Consider the following 20949-nt stretch of genomic DNA (forward strand, 5'->3'; position numbering starts at 1 on the left):
GTTGTTGGGCCTTTTCTTTGAAAGGTAACTCATTAGTGACGGCGCTGACCCGGATGTTCTCTCACGCGCCTCGCAGCTGTCTCGTGATGAGGTCTCCGTGCTGTATTCTCACTCGCACAAAAACAATAGTACAGAGATTATCCAGGCATGCTCTCCACAGAAGGCTTCCGCACGTCTACAGTATTCACTGCTTTTGCACAGATCATTCACAGAGCTCGAAACCATATTACATCACAACTCCCATCTTCTATGTTAATGCGTCTCCTCACATTGGTCATGTGTATTCAGCTGTCACTGCAGACTGTCTGCACAGATTCAAACTCTTACAGGGATACAACTCCAGATTTGCCACAGGTACGTTTTATACATTGTCTAATTGTTTTGCATGACTTAAACAAGTTAAATACTTACATCAGGGGCTGGTTGCATAAACTGATGAGACTCTTACAAGTTATCTTTTTTTTCTTTAAGACTGTTCGTGTTCATTACTTTTATTTTATGTCAATTACATAAAAACATAGATTGGTTTAATTTAATACAGAAAACTAAGACTGATTACTAACTGCTAATTGGTTAGAAGTTCTTAAAAGGGATCGTTCAACTAAAAATGCATCATTTACTCACCCTCATGGTTCCAAACCCTTAAGACTTTAGTTCATCTTCGAAAGTCTTAGAGAAATAAGACACATCTGAGAGATTGCTGTCAAACGCGCTGCGTAACACGAGAATGAACCTCATTGGCTCTTGCAGAAACTCAAACGTGCTGCGTAACACGAGAATGAACCTCATTGGTTCTTGCAGAAACTCAAACGTGCTGCGTAACACGAGAATGAACCTCATTGGTTCTTGCTGAAGCTTAAATGTGCTGCGTAACACGAGAATGAACCTTATTGGTTCTTGCTGAAGCTCAAATGCGCTGCGTAACACGAGAATGAACCTCATTGGTTCTTGCTGAAGCTTAAATGTGCTGCGTAACACGAGAATGAACCTCATTGGTTCTTGCTGAAGCTCAAATGCGCTGCGTAACACGAGAATGAACCTCATTGGTTCTTGCTGAAGCTTAAATGTGCTGCGTAACACGAGAATGAACCTCATTGGCTCTTGCAGAAACTCAAACGTGCTGCGTAACACGAGAATGAACCTCATTGGTTCTTGCTGAAGCTTAAATGTGCTGCGTAACACGAGAATGAACCTTATTGGTTCTTGCTGAAGCTCAAATGCGCTGCGTAACACGAGAATGAACCTCATTGGTTCTTGCTGAAGCTTAAATGTGCTGCGTAACACGAGAATGAACCTCATTGGTTCTTGCTGAAGCTCAAATGCGCTGCGTAACACGAGAATGAACCTCATTGGTTCTTGCTGAAGCTCAAATGCGCTGCGTAACACGAGAATGAACCTCATTGGTTCTTGCTGAAGCTTAAATGTGCTGCGTAACACGAGAATGAACCTCATTGGCTCTTGCAGAAACTCAAACGCGCTGCGTAACACGAGAATGAACCTCATTGGCTCTTGCAGAAACTCAAACGTGCTGCGTAACACGAGAATGAACCTCATTGGTTCTTGCTGAAGCTCAAATGCGCTGCGTAACACGAGAATGAACCTCATTGGTTCTTGCTGAAGCTTAAATGTGCTGCGTAACACGAGAATGAACCTCATTGGCTTTTGCAGAAACTCAAACGTGCTGCGTAACACGAGAATGAACCTCATTGGCTCTTGCAGAAACTCAAACGTGCTGCGTAACACGAGAATGAACCTTATTGGCTCTTGCAGAAACTCAAACGTGCTGCGTAACACGAGAATGAACCTCATTGGTTCTTGCTGAAGCTCAAATGCGCTGCGTAACACGAGAATGAACCTTATTGGCTCTTGCAGAAACTCAAACGTGCTGCGTAACACAAGAATGAACCTCATTGGTTCTTGCTGAAGCTCAAATGCGCTGCGTAACACGAGAATGAACCTCATTGGTTCTTGCTGAAGCTCAAACGTGCTGCGTAACACAATAATGAACCTCATTGGCTCTTGCTGAAGCTCAAACGTGCTGCGTAACACGAGAATGAACCTCATTGGTTCTTGCTGAAGCTCAAATGCGCTGCGTAACACGAGAATGAACCTCATTGGTTCTTGCTGAAGCTCAAACGCACTGTGTAACACGAGAATGAACCTTATTGGCTCTTGCAGAAACTCAAACGTGCTGCTTAACACGAGAATGAACCTCATTGGTTCTTGCTGAAGCTCAAATGCGCTGTGTAACACGAGAATGAACCTCATTGGCTCTTGCAGAAACTCAAACGTGCTGCGTAACACGAGAATGAACCTCATTGGTTCTTGCTGAACCTCAAACGCGCTGTGTAACACGAGAATGAACCTTACTGGCTCTTGCTGAAGCTCAAACGTGCTGCGTAACACGATAATGAACCTCATTGGCTCTTGCTGAAGCTCAAACGTGCTGCGTAACACGAGAATGAACCTCATTGGCTCTTGCAGAAACTCAAACGTGCTGCGTAACACGATAATGAACCTCATTGGCTCTTGCTGAAGCTCAAACGTGCTGCGTAACACGAGAATGAACCTCATTGGTTCTTGCTGAAGCTCAAATGCGCTGCGTAACACGAGAATGAACCTCATTGGTTCTTGCTGAAGCTCAAACGCACTGTGTAACACGAGAATGAACCTTATTGGCTCTTGCAGAAACTCAAACGTGCTGCGTAACACGAGAATGAACCTCATTGGTTCTTGCTGAAGCTCAAATGCGCTGTGTAACACGAGAATGAACCTCATTGGCTCTTGCAGAAACTCAAACGTGCTGCGTAACACGAGAATGAACCTCATTGGTTCTTGCTGAACCTCAAACGTGCTGCGTAACACGAGAATGAACCTTACTGGCTCTTGCAGAAACTCGAAACGTGCTGAGTAACACGAGAATGAACCTCATTGGTTCTTGCTGAAGCTCAAATGCGCTGTGTAACACGAGAATGAACCTCATTGGCTCTTGCAGAAACTCAAACGTGCTGCGTAACACGAGAATGAACCTCATTGGTTCTTGCTGAAGCTCAAACGCGCTGTGTAACACGAGAATGAACCTTATTGGCTCTTGCAGAAACTCAAACGTGCTGCGTAACACGAGAATGAACCTCATTGGCTCTTGCTGAAGCTCAAACGTGCTGCGTAACACGAGAATGAACCTCATTGGTTCTTGCTGAAGCTCAAATGCGCTGCGTAACACGAGAATGAACCTCATTGGTTCTTGCTGAACCTCAAACGCGCTGTGTAACACGAGAATGAACCTTATTGGCTCTTGCAGAAACTCGAAACGTGCTGCGTAACACGATAATGAACCTTACTGGCTCTTGCAGAAACTCGAAACGTGCTGAGTAACACGAGAATGAACCTCATTGGTTCTTGCTGAAGCTCAAATGCGCTGTGTAACACGAGAATGAACCTCATTGGCTCTTGCAGAAACTCAAACGTGCTGCGTAACACGAGAATGAACCTCATTGGTTCTTGCTGAACCTCAAACGCGCTGTGTAACACGAGAATGAACCTTATTGGCTCTTGCAGAAACTCGAAACGTGCTGCATAACACGAGAATGAACCTTATTGGCTCTTGCAGAAACTCGAAACGTGCTGAGTAACACCAGAATGAACCTCATTGGTTCTTGCTGAAGCTCAAACGCGCTGTGTAACACGAGAATGAACCTTATTGGCTCTTGCAGAAACTCAAACGTGCTGCGTAACACGAGAATGAACCTCATTGGCTCTTGCTGAAGCTCAAACGTGCTGCGTAACACGAGAATGAACCTCATTGGTTCTTGCTGAAGCTCAAATGCGCTGCGTAACACGAGAATGAACCTCATTGGTTCTTGCTGAAGCTCAAATGCGCTGCGTAATACGAGAATGAACCTCATTGGCTCTTGCAGAAACTCAAACGTGCTGCGTAACACGAGAATGAACCTCATTAGTTCTTGCTGAAGCTCAAATGCGCTGCGTAACACGAGAATGAACCTCATTGGCTCTTGCAGAAACTCGAAACGTGCTGCGTAACACGAGAATGAACCTCATTGGTTCTTGCTGAAGCTCAAACGCGCTGCGTAGCACGAGAATGAACCTCATTGGTTCTTGAGGAAGCTCAAACACGCTGCGTAACACAAGAATGAACCTCATTGGTTCTTGCTGAAGCTCAAACGTGCTGCGTAACACGAGAATGAACCTCATTGGTTCTTGAGGAAGCTCAAATGCGCTGTGTAACACGAGAATGAACTTCATTGGCTCTTGCTGAAGCTCAAACGCGCTGCGTAACATGAGAATGAACCTCATTGGTTCTTGATGAAGCTCAAACGCGCTGCGTAACACGAGAATGAACCTCATTGGTTCTTGAGGAAGCTCAAACGTGCTGCGTAACAGGAGAATGAACCTCATTGGTTCTTGAGGAAGCTCAAACGTGCTGCGTAACATGAGAATGAACCTCATTGGCTCTAGCTGAAGCTCAAACACGCTGCGTAACACGAGAATGAACCTCATTGGTTCTTGAGGAAGCTCAAACGTGCTGCGTAACATGAGAATGAACCTCATTGGTTCTTGAGGAAGCTCAAACACGCTGCGTAACACGAGAATGAACCTCATTGGCTCTTGCTGAAGCTCAAACGCGCTGCGTAACATGAGAATGAACCTCATTGGTTCTTGATGAAGCTCAAACGTGCTGCGTAACATGAGAATGAACCTCATTGGTTCTTGCGGAAGCTCAAACATGCTGCGTAATACAAGAATGAACCTCATTGGTTCTTGCGGAAGCTCAAACACGCTGCGTAACACAAGAATGAACCTCATTGGTTCTTGCTGAAGCTCAAACGTGCTGCGTAACATGAGAATGAACCTCATTGGTTCTTGCTGAAGCTCAAACGTGCTGCGTAACACGAGAATGAACCTCATTGGTTCTTGAGGAAGCTCAAATGCGCTGCGTAACACGAGAATGAACCTCATTGGTTCTTGAGGAAGCTCAAACGTGCTGCGTAACATGAGAATGAACCTCATTTGTTCTTGAGGAAGCTCAAACGTGCTGCGTAACACGAGAATAAACCTCATTGGCTCTTGCTGAAGCTCAAACGTGCTGCGTAACACGAGAATGAACCTCATTGGTTCTTGAGGAAGCTCAAACGTGCTGCGTAACACGAGAATGAACCTCATTGGTTCTTGATGAAGCTCAAACGTGCTGCGTAACACGTGAATGAACCTCATTGGTTCTTGAGGAAGCTCAAACGTGCTGCGTAACATGAGAATGAACCTCATTGGTTCTTGATGAAGCTCAAACGTGCTGCGTAACACGAGAATGAACCTCATTGGTTCTTGTGGAAGCTCAAACATGCTGCGTAACATGAGAATGAACCTCATTGGTTCTTGATGAAGCTCAAAAGCGCTGCGTAACACGAGAATGAACCTCATTGGTTCTTGTGGAAGCTCAAACATGCTGCGTAATACAAGAATGAAGCTCATTGGTTCTTGCGGAAGCTCAAACGTGCTGCGTAACATGAGAATGAACCTCATTGGTTCTTGATGAAGCTCAAACGTGCTGCGTAAAACATGAGAATGAACCACATTGGTTCTTGAAGCTCAAACACGCTGCGTAACGAGAATGAACCTCATTGGTTCTTGAGGAAGCTTAAACGTGCTGCGTAACATGAGAATGAACCTCATTGGCTCTTGCTGAAGCTCAAACGTGCTGCGTAACACGAGAATGAACCTCATTGGTTCTTGCTGAAGCTCAAATGCGCTGTGTAACACGAGAATGAACCTCATTGGCTCTTGCAGAAACTCAAACGTGCTGCGTAACACGAGAATGAACCTCATTGGTTCTTGCTGAACCTCAAACGTGCTGCGTAACACGAGAATGAACCTTACTGGCTCTTGCAGAAACTCGAAACGTGCTGAGTAACACGAGAATGAACCTCATTGGTTCTTGCTGAAGCTCAAATGCGCTGTGTAACACGAGAATGAACCTCATTGGCTCTTGCAGAAACTCAAACGTGCTGCGTAACACGAGAATGAACCTCATTGGTTCTTGCTGAAGCTCAAACGCGCTGTGTAACACGAGAATGAACCTTATTGGCTCTTGCAGAAACTCAAACGTGCTGCGTAACACGAGAATGAACCTCATTGGCTCTTGCTGAAGCTCAAACGTGCTGCGTAACACGAGAATGAACCTTATTGGTTCTTGCTGAAGCTCAAATGCGCTGCGTAACACGAGAATGAACCTCATTGGTTCTTGCTGAAGCTCAAATGCGCTGCGTAACACGAGAATGAACCTCATTGGTTCTTGCTGAAGCTCAAATGCGCTGAGTAACACGAGAATGAACCTCATTGGTTCTTGCAGAAACTCGAAACGTGCTGCGTAACACGAGAATGAACCTTATTGGCTCTTGCAGAAACTCGAAACGTGCTGAGTAACACGAGAATGAACCTCATTGGTTCTTGCTGAAGCTCAAACGCGCTGTGTAACACGAGAATGAACCTTATTGGCTCTTGCAGAAACTCAAACGTGCTGCGTAACACGAGAATGAACCTCATTGGCTCTTGCTGAAGCTCAAACGTGCTGCGTAACACGAGAATGAACCTCATTGGTTCTTGCTGAAGCTCAAATGCGCTGCGTAACACGAGAATGAACCTCATTGGTTCTTGCTGAAGCTCAAATGCGCTGCGTAATACGAGAATGAACCTCATTGGCTCTTGCAGAAACTCAAACGTGCTGCGTAACACGAGAATGAACCTCATTAGTTCTTGCTGAAGCTCAAATGCGCTGCGTAACACGAGAATGAACCTCATTGGCTCTTGCAGAAACTCGAAACGTGCTGCGTAACACGAGAATGAACCTCATTGGTTCTTGCTGAAGCTCAAACGCGCTGTGTAACACGAGAATGAACCTTATTGGCTCTTGCTGAAGCTCAAATGCGCTGTGTAACACGAGAATGAACCTCATTGGCTCTTGCAGAAACTCAAACGTGCTGCGTAACACGAGAATGAACCTCATTGGTTCTTGCTGAAGCTCAAACGCGCTGTGTAACACGAGAATGAACCTAATTGGCTCTTGCAGAAACTCGAAACGTGCTGCGTAACACGAGAATGAACCTCATTGGTTCTTGCTGAAGCTCAAACTCGCTGTGTAACACGAGAATGAACCTTATTGGCTCTTGCAGAAACTCAAACGTGCTGCGTAACACGAGAATGAACCTCATTGGCTCTTGCTGAAGCTCAAATGCGCTGTGTAACACGAGAATGAACCTCATTGGCTCTTGCAGAAACTCAAACGTGCTGCGTAACACGAGAATGAACCTCATTGGTTCTTGCTGAACCTCAAACGCGCTGTGTAACACGAGAATGAACCTTATTGGCTCTTGCAGAAACTCGAAACGTGCTGCGTAACACGAGAATGAACCTTATTGGCTCTTGCAGAAACTCGAAACGTGCTGCGTAACACGAGAATGAACCTCATTGGTTCTTGCTGAAGCTCAAACGCGCTGTGTAACACGAGAATGAACCTTATTGGCTCTTGCAGAAACTCAAACGTGCTGCGTAACACGAGAATGAACCTCATTGGCTCTTGCTGAAGCTCAAACGTGCTGCGTAACACGAGAATGAACCTCATTGTCTCTTGCTGAAGCTCAAACGTGCTGCGTAACACGAGAATGAACCTCATTGGCTCTTGCTGAAGCTCAAACGTGCTGCGTAACACGAGAATGAACCTCATTGGTTCTTGCTGAAGCTCAAATGCGCTGCGTAACACGAGAATGAACCTCATTGGTTCTTGCTGAAGCTCAAATGCGCTGCGTAATACGAGAATGAACCTCATTGGCTCTTGCAGAAACTCAAACGTGCTGCGTAACACGAGAATGAACCTCATTAGTTCTTGCTGAAGCTCAAATGCGCTGCGTAACACGAGAATGAACCTCATTGGCTCTTGCAGAAACTCGAAACGTGCTGCGTAACACGAGAATGAACCTCATTGGTTCTTGCTGAAGCTCAAATGCGCTGTGTAACACGAGAATGAACCTTATTGGCTCTTGCAGAAACTCAAACGTGCTGCATAACACGAGAATGAACCTCATTGGTTCTTGCTGAAGCTCAAATGCGCTGTGTAACACGAGAATGAACCTCATTGGCTCTTGCAGAAACTCAAACGTGCTGCGTAACACGAGAATGAACCTCATTGGTTCTTGCTGAAGCTCAAACGCGCTGTGTAACACGAGAATGAACCTTATTGGCTCTTGCAGAAACTCGAAACGTGCTGCGTAACACGAGAATGAACCTCATTGGTTCTTGAGGAAGCTCAAACGTGCTGCGTAACACGAGAATGAACCTCATTGGTTCTTGATGAAGCTCAAACGTGCTGCGTAACACGTGAATGAACCTCATTGGTTCTTGAGGAAGCTCAAACGTGCTGCGTAACACGAGAATGAACCTCATTGGCTCTTGCAGAAACTCAAACGTGCTGCGTAACACGAGAATTAACCTCATTGGCTCTTGCAGAAGCTCAAACGTGCTGCGTAACACGATAATGAACCTCATTGGCTCTTGCTGAAGCTCAAACGTGCTGCGTAACACGAGAATGAACCTCATTGGCTCTTGCAGAAACTCAAACGTGCTGCGTAGCACGAGAATGAACCTCATTGGTTCTTGAGGAAGCTCAAACACGCTGCGTAACACAAGAATGAACTTCATTGGTTCTTGCTGAAGCTCAAACGTGCTGCGTAACACGAGAATGAACCTCATTGGTTCTTGAGGAAGCTCAAATGCGCTGTGTAACACGAGAATGAACTTCATTGGCTCTTGCTGAAGCTCAAACGCGCTGCGTAACATGAGAATGAACCTCATTGGTTCTTGATGAAGCTCAAACGCGCTGCGTAACACGAGAATGAACCTCATTGGTTCTTGAGGAAGCTCAAACGTGCTGCGTAACATGAGAATGAACCTCATTGGTTCTTGAGGAAGCTCAAACACGCTGCGTAACACGAGAATGAACCTCATTGGCTCTTGCTGAAGCTCAAACGCGCTGCGTAACATGAGAATGAACCTCATTGGTTCTTGATGAAGCTCAAACGTGCTGCGTAACATGAGAATGAACCTCATTGGTTCTTGCGGAAGCTCAAACATGCTGCGTAATACAAGAATGAACCTCACTGGTTCTTGCGGAAGCTCAAACACGCTGCGTAACACAAGAATGAACCTCATTGGTTCTTGCTGAAGCTCAAACGTGCTGCGTAACATGAGAATGAACCTCATTGGTTCTTGCTGAAGCTCAAACGTGCTGCGTAACACGAGAATGAACCTCATTGGTTCTTGAGGAAGCTCAAATGCGCTGCGTAACACGAGAATGAACCTCATTGGTTCTTGAGGAAGCTCAAACGTGCTGCGTAACATGAGAATGAACCTCATTTGTTCTTGAGGAAGCTCAAACGTGCTGCGTAACACGAGAATAAACCTCATTGGCTCTTGCTGAAGCTCAAACGTGCTGCGTAACACGAGAATGAACCTCATTGGTTCTTGAGGAAGCTCAAACGTGCTGCGTAACACGAGAATGAACCTCATTGGTTCTTGATGAAGCTCAAACGTGCTGCGTAACACGTGAATGAACCTCATTGGTTCTTGATGAAGCTCAAACGTGCTGCGTAACATGAGAATGAACCTCATTGGTTCTTGATGAAGCTCAAACGTGCTGCGTAACACGAGAATGAACCTCATTGGTTCTTGTGGAAGCTCAAACATGCTGCGTAACATGAGAATGAACCTCATTGGTTCTTGATGAAGCTCAAAAGCGCTGCGTAACACGAGAATGAACCTCATTGGTTTTTGTGGAAGCTCAAACATGCTGCGTAATACAAGAATGAAGCTCATTGGTTCTTGCGGAAGCTCAAACGTGCTGCGTAACATGAGAATGAACCTCATTGGTTCTTGATGAAGCTCAAACGTGCTGCGTAAAACATGAGAATGAACCACATTGGTTCTTGATGAAGCTCAAACACGCTGCGTAACGAGAATGAACCTCATTGGTTCTTGAGGAAGCTTAAACGTGCTGCGTAACATGAGAATGAACCTCATTGGCTCTTGCTGAAGCTCAAACGTGCTGCGTAACACGAAAATGAACCTCATTGGCTCTTGCTGAAGCTCAAACGTGCTGCGTAACACGAGAATGAACCTCATTGGCTCTTGCTGAAGCTCAAACGTACTGCGTAACACGAGAATGAACCTCATTGGTTCTTGAGGAAGCTCAAACGTGCTGCGTAACACGATAATGAACCTCATTGGTTCTTGATGAAGCTCAAACGTGCTGCATTACACGAGAATGAACCTCATTGGTTCTTGAGGAAGCTCAAACCTGCTGCGTAACACGAGAATGAACCTCATTGGTTCTTGCTGAAGCTCAAATGCGCTGCGTAACACGAGAATGAACCTCATTGGCTCTTGCAGAAACTCAAACGTGCTGAGTAACACGAGAATGAACCGCATTGGTTCTTGCTGAAGCTCAAATGCGCTGCGTAACACGAGAATGAACCTCATTGGCTCTTGCAGAAACTCGAAACGTGCTGTGTAACACGAGAATGAACCTCATTGGTTCTTGCTGAAGCTCAAACGTGCTGCGTAACACGAGAATGAACCTCATTGGCTCTTGCAGAAACTCAAACGTCGTGCGTAACACGAGAATGAACGTCATTGGCTCTTGCAGAAACTCAAACGTGCTGTGTAACACGAGAATGAACCTCATTGGTTCTTGCTGAAGCTCAAATGCGCTGCGTAACACGAGAATGAACCTCATTGGTTCTTGCTGAAGTTCAAATGCGCTGCGTAACACGAGAATGAACCTCATTGGCTCTTGCAGAAACTCAAACGTGCTGCGTAACACGAGAATGAACCTCATTGGCTCTTGCAGAAACTCAAACGTGCTGTGTAACACGAGAATGAACCTCATTGGCTCTTGCAGAAACTCAAACGTGCTGTGTAACACGAGAATGAACCGTATTGGTTCTTGCTGAAGTTCAAATGCGCTGCGTAACACGAGAATGAACCTCATTGGCTCTTGCAGAAACTAAAACGTGCTGCGTAACACGAGAATGAACCTCATTGGTTCTTGCTGAAGCTCAAATGCGCTGCGTAACACGAGAATGAACCTCATTGGCTCTTGCAGAAACTCAAACGTGCTGTGTAACACGAGAATGAACCGCATTGGTTCTTGCTGAAGCTCAAATGCGCTGCGTAACACGAGAATGAACCTCATTGGCTCTTGCAGAAACTCAAACATGCTGCGTAACACGAGAATGAACCTCATTGGTTCTTGCTGAAGCTCAAATGCGCTGCGTAACACGAGAATGAACCTCATTGGCTCTTGCAGAAACTCGAAACGTGCTGTGTAACACGAGAATGAACCTCATTGGTTCTTGCTGAAGCTCAAATGCGCTGCGTAACACGAGAATGAACCTCATTGGCTCTTGCAGAAACTCAAACGTGCTGAGTAACACGAGAATGAACCGCATTGGTTCTTGCTGAAGCTCAAATGCGCTGCGTAACACGAGAATGAACCTCATTGGCTCTTGCAGAAACTCGAAACGTGCTGTGTAACACGAGAATGAACCTCATTGGTTCTTGCTGAAGCTCAAACGTGCTGCGTAACACGAGAATGAACCTCATTGGCTCTTGCAGAAACTCAAACGTGCTGCGTAACACGAGAATGAACCTCATTGGCTCTTGCAGAAACTCAAACGTGCTGTGTAACACGAGAATGAACCTCATTGGTTCTTGCTGAAGCTCAAATGCGCTGCATAACACGAGAATGAACCTCATTGGTTCTTGCTGAAGTTCAAATGCGCTGCGTAACACGAGAATGAACCTCATTGGCTCTTGCAGAAACTCAAACGTGCTGCGTAACACGAGAATGAACCTCATTGGCTCTTGCAGAAACTCAAACGTGCTGTGTAACACGAGAATGAACCTCATTGGCTCTTGCAGAAACTCAAACGTGCTGTGTAACACGAGAATGAACCGCATTGGTTCTTGCTGAAGTTCAAATGCGCTGCGTAACACGAGAATGAACCTCATTGGCTCTTGCAGAAACTCAAACGTGCTGCGTAACACGAGAATGAACCTCATTGGTTCTTGCTGAAGCTCAAACGTGCTGCGTAACACGAGAATGAACCTCATTGGTTCTTGAGGAAGCTCAAATGCGCTGCGTAACATGAGAATGAACCTCATTGGTTCTTGCTGAAGCTCAAACGTGCTGCGTAACACGAGAATGAACCTCATTGGTTCTTGAGGAAGCTCAAATGCGCTGCGTAACACGAGAATGAACCTCATTGGTTCTTGAGGAAGCTCAAACGTGCTGCGTAACGAGAATGAACCTCATTGGCTCTTGCTGAAGCTCAAACGTGCTGCGTAACACGAGAATGAACCTCATTGGTTCTTGAGGAAGCTCAAACGTGCTGCGTAACACGTGAATGAACCTCATTGGCTCTTGCAGAAACTAAAACGTGCTGCGTAACACGAGAATGAACCTCATTGGTTCTTGCTGAAGCTCAAATGCGCTGCGTAACATGAGAATGAACCTCATTGGCTCTTGCAGAAACTCAAACGTGCTGTGTAACACGAGAATGAACCGCATTGGTTCTTGCTGAAGCTCAAATGCGCTGCGTAACACGAGAATGAACCTCATTGGCTCTTGCAGAAACTCAAACATGCTGCGTAACACGAGAATGAACCTCATTGGTTCTTGCTGAAGCTCAAATGCGCTGCGTAACACGAGAATGAACCTCATTGGCTCTTGCAGAAACTCGAAACGTGCTGTGTAACACGAGAATGAACCTCATTGGTTCTTGCTGAAGCTCAAATGCGCTGCGTAACACGAGAATGAACCTCATTGGCTCTTGCAGAAACTCAAACGTGCTGAGTAACACGAGAATGAACCGCATTGGTTCTTGCTGAAGCTCAAATGCGCTGCGTAACACGAGAATGAACCTCATTGGCTCTTGCAGAAACTCAAACGTGCTGCGTAACACGAGAATGAACCTCATTGGCTCTTGCAGAAACTCAAACGTGCTGTGTAACACGAGAATGAACCTCATTGGTTCTTGCTGAAGCTCAAATGCGCTGCGTAACACGAGAATGAACCTCATTGGTTCTTGCTGAAGTTCAAATGCGCTGCGTAACACGAGAATGAACCTCATTGGCTCTTGCAGAAACTCAAACGTGCTGCGTAACACGAGAATGAACCTCATTGGCTCTTGCAGAAACTCAAACGTGCTGTGTAACACGAGAATGAACCTCATTGGCTCTTGCAGAAACTCAAACGTGCTGTGTAACACGAGAATGAACCGCATTGGTTCTTGCTGAAGTTCAAATGCGCTGCGTAACACGAGAATGAACCTCATTGGCTCTTGCAGAAACTCAAACGTGCTGCGTAACACGAGAATGAACCTCATTGGTTCTTGCTGAAGCTCAAACGTGCTGCGTAACACGAGAATGAACCTCATTGGTTCTTGAGGAAGCTCAAATGCGCTGCGTAACATGAGAATGAACCTCATTGGTTCTTGCTGAAGCTCAAACGTGCTGCGTAACACGAGAATGAACCTCATTGGTTCTCGAGGAAGCTCAAACGTTCTGCGTAACATGAGAATGAACCTCATTGGCTCTTGAGGAAGCTCAAACGTGCTGCGTAACACGAGAATGAACCTCATTGGCTCTTGAGGAAGCTCAAACACGCTGCGTAACATGAGAATGAACCTCATTGGTTCTTGAGGAAGCTCAAACACGCTGCGTAACATGAGAATGAACCTCATTGGTTCTTGATGAAGCTCAAACACGCTGCGTAACACGAGAATGAACCTCATTGGTTCTTGCTGAAGCTCAAACGCGCTGCGTAACACGAGAATGAACCTCATTGGTTCTTGCTGAAGCTCAAATGCGCTGCGTAACACGAGAATGAACCTCATTGGCTCTTGCAGAAACTCAAACGTGCTGAGTAACACGAGAATGAACCGCATTGGTTCTTGCTGAAGCTCAAATGCGCTGCGTAACACGAGAATGAACCTCATTGGCTCTTGCAGAAACTCAAACGTGCTGCGTAACACGAGAATGAACCTCATTGGCTCTTGCAGAAACTCAAACGTGCTGTGTAACACGAGAATGAACCTCATTGGTTCTTGCTGAAGCTCAAATGCGCTGCGTAACACGAGAATGAACCTCATTTGTTCTTGCTGAAGTTCAAATGCGCTGCGTAACACGAGAATGAACCTCATTGGCTCTTGCAGAAACTCAAACGTGCTGCGTAACACGAGAATGAACCTCATTGGCTCTTGCAGAAACTCAAACGTGCTGTGTAACACGAGAATGAACCTCATTGGCTCTTGCAGAAACTCAAACGTGCTGTGTAACACGAGAATGAACCGCATTGGTTCTTGCTGAAGTTCAAATGCGCTGCGTAACACGAGAATGAACCTCATTGGCTCTTGCAGAAACTCAAACGTGCTGCGTAACACGAGAATGAACCTCATTGGTTCTTGCTGAAGCTCAAACGTGCTGCGTAACACGAGAATGAACCTCATTGGTTCTTGAGGAAGCTCAAATGCGCTGCGTAACATGAGAATGAACCTCATTGGTTCTTGCTGAAGCTCAAACGTGCTGCGTAACACGAGAATGAACCTCATTGGTTCTCGAGGAAGCTCAAACGTTCTGCGTAACATGAGAATGAACCTCATTGGCTCTTGAGGAAGCTCAAACGTGCTGCGTAACACGAGAATGAACCTCATTGGCTCTTGAGGAAGCTCAAACACGCTGCGTAACATGAGAATGAACCTCATTGGTTCTTGATGAAGCTCAAACACGCTGCGTAACACGAGAATGAACCTCTTTGGTTCTTGAGGAAGCTCAAACGTGCTGCGTAACACGAGAATGAACCTCATTGGTTCTTGCTGAAGCTCAAACACGCTGCGTAACATGAGAATGAACCTCATTGGTTCTTAATGAAGCTCAAACACGCTGCGTAACACGAGAATGAACCTCATTGGCTCTTGCAGAAACTCAAACGTGCTGCATAACACGAGAATGAACCTCATTGGCTCTTGCTGAAGCTCAAACGTGCTGCGTAACATGAGAATGATCCTCAAATGGTTCTCGCATGTCAAGTGAATATACTTGAGCTTCTGCTTACTAAATGTGATGTGAGTTGATGAATGTTGAATAAAAGCCTAAATTCAATCTGTTCAGCATATAAAGCGATCATGTCTCTCCAGAAAATTTGGACTAATCCGCTTGATTCATATGGATTAGTTTTACGATCTCTTTATGAACTTTTTGAAGCGTTAAAGTGTCAGTTGCAAAGCTGCCAATGGAGGGACGCAAAGCTCTCAAGTTTCATCAAAAAGATCTTCATTTGTATTTTGAAGATGAATGAAAATCTTACAGATTTAGATCAACATGAGGGTGAATAAATGATGACAGAATTTTCATTTTTGGTTGATCAATCCCTTTACCATTATGAGTGTTTATGCAAGTAAGGTTGTTTGTTTGTGCCCTGCAGGTACAGATGAACATGGTCTTAAAATCCAACAGGCAGCGAGCAAAGCTGGTAAAGACCCTCTGAACTTCTGCACTGAGGTATCAGAGAGTTTTAAACATGTTTTCCAAAGATGTGGTATTTTATACACTGACTACATTCGGACAACAGAGAAAAGACATCGACAGGCTGTTGAACACTTCTGGACTGTTCTCCATAGCAAAGGCTTCATCTACAAAGGCACTTATGAAGGCTGGTACTCCACTCCAGATGAAAGTTTTCTTACACCAACTCAAGTCACTGACAGAACAGACTCCGAGGGAAGACAGATCAAAGTATCCACTGAGAGCGGCCACAAGGTACCATCCATCCTGTTCTTGAATTAAAGCCTATGCTTCTCTGTCAGAGGTTTGCACCATCTAGAACAGGGGTTTTCAAACTGGGGTCATAGCAGGGCCATAGAAAAGGAATAGTTTTTCTAAAAGCGATTAAATTGGGGTCTCCAACCTTTTTTCATTTGAGAGCGACTTTTTAAAAATGAAAGTGGCCGAGAGCTACTCATGTAATACAATACTTAAACAGTTTGGATAGTTGTTAATATGAGTTATGAGACATTATTTAAAAGATTTTAGACCTAAAAGAGTTTTTGTAGGCCTATATGTCACCCTTAAATGTCAGAGAAAAGAACAATCAGAGATAAAATGTTTTAATAGAAAATTGTACTTTGCATATTATACTGTAAAACACATAATTATAGTTGATTTTAGTTGATCATAACTAGAGATGGAATGGCATGAAGATTTCATTTCATGGAACAGAATCCTGTTCAGAAAGTACTAATACTGCACAATGAAATCAATTCACCAAGTTTTATGTCGAAAACCAGCAAAAAACTAATAAAAGCAGCATCAATATGCACTTTTTGTTTACATAAACATTAGAATAATAACATTAAAAATGATGGCCAGATTTTAAGTGTGTCGTCTTGCAACATGTTATCTACTAACATTCACAAGTTCAAATAAGTTTTGACAAAAAAGGTTTTTATAAAAAGATAAACCTCACATATTTCAGCCTTTAAATCATCTTTTTATAAAAAGTCTGAGTCAAAAAAGATAAATTACTGACATTTACAATGCACATTAGCTTATCTTTTATTATTAATAGTAAAATTCGGTCTGATTTTCCCGTAGCGTCTGCGCTCTCCACAACGACAAAGAAGTTTTAGTAGCTAATGGATTTCCACCACCGAAAAACGTTTGCTGTAGCTTTGCGACAAGATTTATTTACGAGAAAATGTATTTAAGAGAAAACACCCATAGTGTAGACCATAGACTGTAAAAAATAGGTGTAGACTGAGCTTTCAATGTTGTTACGGAAAGGGTGAAGCTGATTGGTTGGTTTTGTCACATGACCTGCATGTCACATGTTTGCGGCATTCTGGAAAAGTTGGAAAAAATTAGCGCATCGCTTCAATTATGAGCGCGCTTGCCGAATAATAATTTTAATATTATTATTATAATAATTATACTAATTGAGGAGCTATTATAATAAAAGCTCCACTGCTCTCGAGCCGTGTAACAATCACTCTAATGGCTATCAGCCCCACTCTGCTTCATACTACAGTAGGCCTAATGTTAATAAATATTTAATACATAAGCTCATCCATGAATATAATTTCTTTCCGAGTCCCGTCTGATTCTTTTCCACCGGATGTAGACAACAACTCCCATAATTCTGTGAAATTACGGCCAACATTTAAAACATTAAATGTATAGCATTAGCAACTTTAATGGAACACTATATAGCTAATAACTTCTAAACAAGATTCATCACCTCTCTATTCTTTTTGCCAGATTATGCTTCTCTTGCTGCCGGATCATTTTAATGCGCTCCATGAGTTCCCAGTCCAGCTTTATATTAAGTGTCTTTAACTACTTACATTTAAATGAATCATTTGGTACAATGCTCTTATTGTGGACATATACGTTTTACATTGTTATTATATTAAAAAAAGCCTGTATATTCTGTAATTCATTTCTGTAATGACATATTATTACACGGTTGACCCTTCCCTTACCCTGTTTTGCAAAACATGAACAAGTGCATTATACCTAACAATTTTTTAAATGAGAATACAGTAGACACCTAATATATTGTGTGACCAATTATTCTTTAGTTGATATGATAGTGGCATCTAAACAATCTTAGTTTAAATATTATTTATTTAGCTTAGGCTAAATGTTTTTTTTACTTCATATCGGGACATTCATTGCAGTTGCACCACCTGACTTCCTGGTTTCACCATATGACTTTTGCAGCCAGTTTTACATTGAATAGGCTTCTACTTGGATGCCTATATTAGCTTTTGCCTATGCTAGCAAGCTCATACATCAAAAATAGTTGTACCACCAGACATGAAAAGTGTACCAACCTACCCATACTTGAAAGTAGCTATTTTTATCAGTATTTGAGAGAGATTTACAAACCTCTTCTCTCCTCCACATTGATCAGTTGGGCTCCTCTGGATGATACATTATCATGTTTACTGTTATTACCTTGTCAATTCATAATAAAAAAATAATAATAAAAAAAACTCATGTTTGCAGTTGTGCCACCATGACATTTGAGAAAATACAAATTCCCAGACAAAGGTTTTTCAAACAGCTTTAAAACTAATATTTATAAAATGTTTATATGAAAGGTTTCAAACATAAATTTATGCCATAGTATTTTATTTTTAATTTCTTATTAAAACTCTTTTTTAAATGGTTTTAGTCTGTTCATTTGTGTGGACGGTTGTTCCACCTGACATTTTGGGGGTTTAAGATACCAAAACAATATTTATAATTTGAATGTACTTAAAATGAATTGACTTAAATAGGTTTTATAGAATAAAGTGACGCATGTCATGAATTTATCAAATTATTTTAAAAAGGAAATAATGCACTTGGACAAACATATGCATGTCATTGACCCATTGGTATACTGTAGTACACTGATTTAAATGAGTGTAAATTGGGTTTATTAAAACACATAGCTGCCTTTTAAATAAAATGTTTAATTTCCTCATTGACAGGTGGAGTGGATGGAGGAGGACAATTACATGTTCCGCCTATCGGATTTCCGCACCAAATTGCTTGATTGGCTTCGATTAAACCCAAATATCATCCAGCCTGTGAACTTTCATCACTTGGTTCTTCAGTGGCTGGAGGACGATATCCCAGACCTGTCAGTATCTCGCCAGAAAAGCCGCCTCCAGTGGGGTATTTCAGTCCCTGGAGATCCGGAACAAATCATCTACGTGTGGTTGGATGCTCTGGTGAACTACTTGACCGTTGTTGGTTACCCACAGAATCACTCCCAGTGGTGGACAGCTGTCCATCATGTTGTAGGTAAGGACATTCTTAAGTTTCACGCGATATACTGGCCGGCGTTTCTCTTGGCTGCAGGATTACCTCTTCCTAAGACCATATTTGTGCACTCTCACTGGACGGTGGAGGGAAAGAAAATGTCCAAGAGTCTTGGAAACGTGATCAACCCATTGGACGCCATGGAGAAGTTCACCGTGGATGGCCTGCGCTACTTCCTTCTGAGACAAGGGGTTCCCGACTCGGACTGTGACTATTATGACGATAAAGTCATAAAGATGTGCAACAGCGAGTTAGCGGACGCTCTCGGTGGGCTTTTAAACCGCTGCACTGCGCCCTCACTCAACCCCACGCAGGTGTATCCTCAGTTCTGCAACTCCTGCTTCCCAAAGGAACCATCTGAAGGGCTCCGTGGAAAAGCTGTCTCGGAAGACTACAGAATGGTGGAGGCCGTATCTGCTCTTCCGGTCTTAGTTGAGCAGCACTTTGAGAATCTACACATATATAAAGCACTGGAGGCCATTAGCGCATGCGTGCGGATGACTAATGCGTTTGTTCAAAGACATGCACCGTGGAAGCTGGACCGGAACAATCCCGGAGACCAGCAGTGGCTTGACACCATCCTTCACGTGTCTTTAGAGTGCCTCAGGATGTATGGGATACTCCTGCAACCCATGGTGCCAGATCTTGCAGACAGAATTTTATCTAGGTTGGGAGTCATGCCTGAGGAGAGAAGCTGGGATTCTCTCAACTTCCTGATGAAATGTGAAGGAAGAGACTGTGGTTTAGAAGGAAGAGCGCTGGGTCCCGACTTGGGAGTGTTGTTTAATCGCCTTGAGAGGAGCCAAGGGAAAGGGAGAACTCCCAAAATGGCAAAATCTTAATGCATACTTGAGCTTACTTGAAGTAATTCGAACCAATTCTACCAAATATAGTAATAACCGTGGTAAATGAGTAAATGATTTAAAGGGATAGTTCCCCCCAAAATGAAAATTCTGTCATTAATTACTCGCCCTCATGTCGTTTAAAACCCGCAAGACCTTCGTTCATCTTCTGAACACAAATGAAGACCTTTTTGATGAAATTTGAGAGATTTCTGTCCCCCCCACTGACAGCTACGTATGGAATTTTGTTTTAGAGTTGGACTTTATAACTAGTGAGTTTCTGAGAAAAGATGTCAGAATTGCAAGATGTAAACTCACAATTATCTTTTCAAATATTTTATTCTGTGGCGGAAACAAGCTTCCATAGCTACGCAACTACCACTTTGACGCTTTATAAATAGTTTGTAAAACTAATCCAAATGAATTGAGTGGATTAGTCCTTAATTAAATCTGTTAATCATGTAAAGCAATCATGTCTCTTCAGAAAATTTGGACTAAACCGCTCACTTCATATAGATTAGTTTTACGATATCTTTTTGAAGCGTCAAAGTGTCAGTTGCGTAGCTGTCAATGGAGGGACAGCAATCTCTCAGATTTCATCAAAATGATCATTTGTGATCAGAAGATGAACGAAAGTCTTACAGGTTTGGAACGACATGAGGGCGAGTAAATGATGAAAGAATTGTCATTTTTGGGTGAAACATCCCTTTTTAAGGTCACACTCTATAATGTTTCGACAATGTAAGACAAGGCATAAAAAGTGACATGATTTTTTTTAATGAGAAATACACGAAACTGAAAAATTGTACAAATTGAAATAAAATAAAAAAAGTTGCAATATTTTTATAATTTCCTGTACTTCTTTTTACATAAACTCTTTCACTGTTCACCTCAATGTTTCACAGAACAAAGCCTCTATGACTTTCAGAAATGCATGTCTGAAAAACAATGTTTGACTCTACTTTAGATACAGCCCTGTGGGCTTCTTTCAGGAGCAGGGTTCCTCATCTCAGAAAGCTCCGCTTTGTGGACACAAAATCATTCTTTACCACCGCTGGAATCCATTCACTCTCAGTAATATGAGTTGGTGTTCTGTCCAGGTTGAGTATCTGGGGAAAGAAAAATAATAATAATTTTTAGTACAGAAAATGAATACAATAGTATGTGTTTA

At 43.4% G+C, this 20949-nt stretch overlaps 2 protein-coding genes across 14 annotated transcripts in view; one reads left to right on the forward strand and one right to left on the reverse strand.

Annotated features, from left to right (window-relative positions):
• Positions 1 to 12: 12 nt before the first annotated feature.
• On the forward strand, positions 13 to 20625 carry mars2 (methionyl-tRNA synthetase 2, mitochondrial). Of its 2 annotated transcripts, XR_014031357.1 has the most exons (4): positions 13 to 354; positions 15548 to 15882; positions 18603 to 19848; positions 20446 to 20620. XR_014031357.1 is itself a non-coding variant. In XM_081382652.1 (3 exons), exons 1-3 carry the CDS (start codon positions 54 to 56, stop codon positions 19776 to 19778), a joined length of 1812 nt encoding a protein of 603 aa, XP_081238778.1. In that variant the 5' UTR covers positions 13 to 53; the 3' UTR covers positions 19779 to 20625. The 2 variants fall into 2 exon arrangements, 1 of the variants encoding a protein (XP_081238778.1); XM_081382652.1 differs by having other exon boundaries at positions 18603 to 20625.
• med12 (mediator complex subunit 12) overlaps positions 20535 to 20949 on the reverse strand; it is a 31867-nt gene continuing 31452 nt past the window's right edge. For all 12 annotated transcript variants that reach the window (XM_081382642.1, XM_081382643.1, XM_081382649.1 and 9 more), the window contains one exon: positions 20535 to 20887. In XM_081382642.1, the coding sequence (XP_081238768.1) occupies positions 20850 to 20887 (38 nt within the window). In that variant the 3' untranslated portion in view covers positions 20535 to 20849. The remainder of the gene's footprint in view (positions 20888 to 20949) is intronic.

The sequence above is a fragment of the Scardinius erythrophthalmus genome (genome assembly GCF_964197995.2).
Source record: "Scardinius erythrophthalmus genome assembly, chromosome: 13".
NCBI classification, from domain to species: domain Eukaryota; kingdom Metazoa; phylum Chordata; class Actinopteri; order Cypriniformes; family Leuciscidae; genus Scardinius; species Scardinius erythrophthalmus.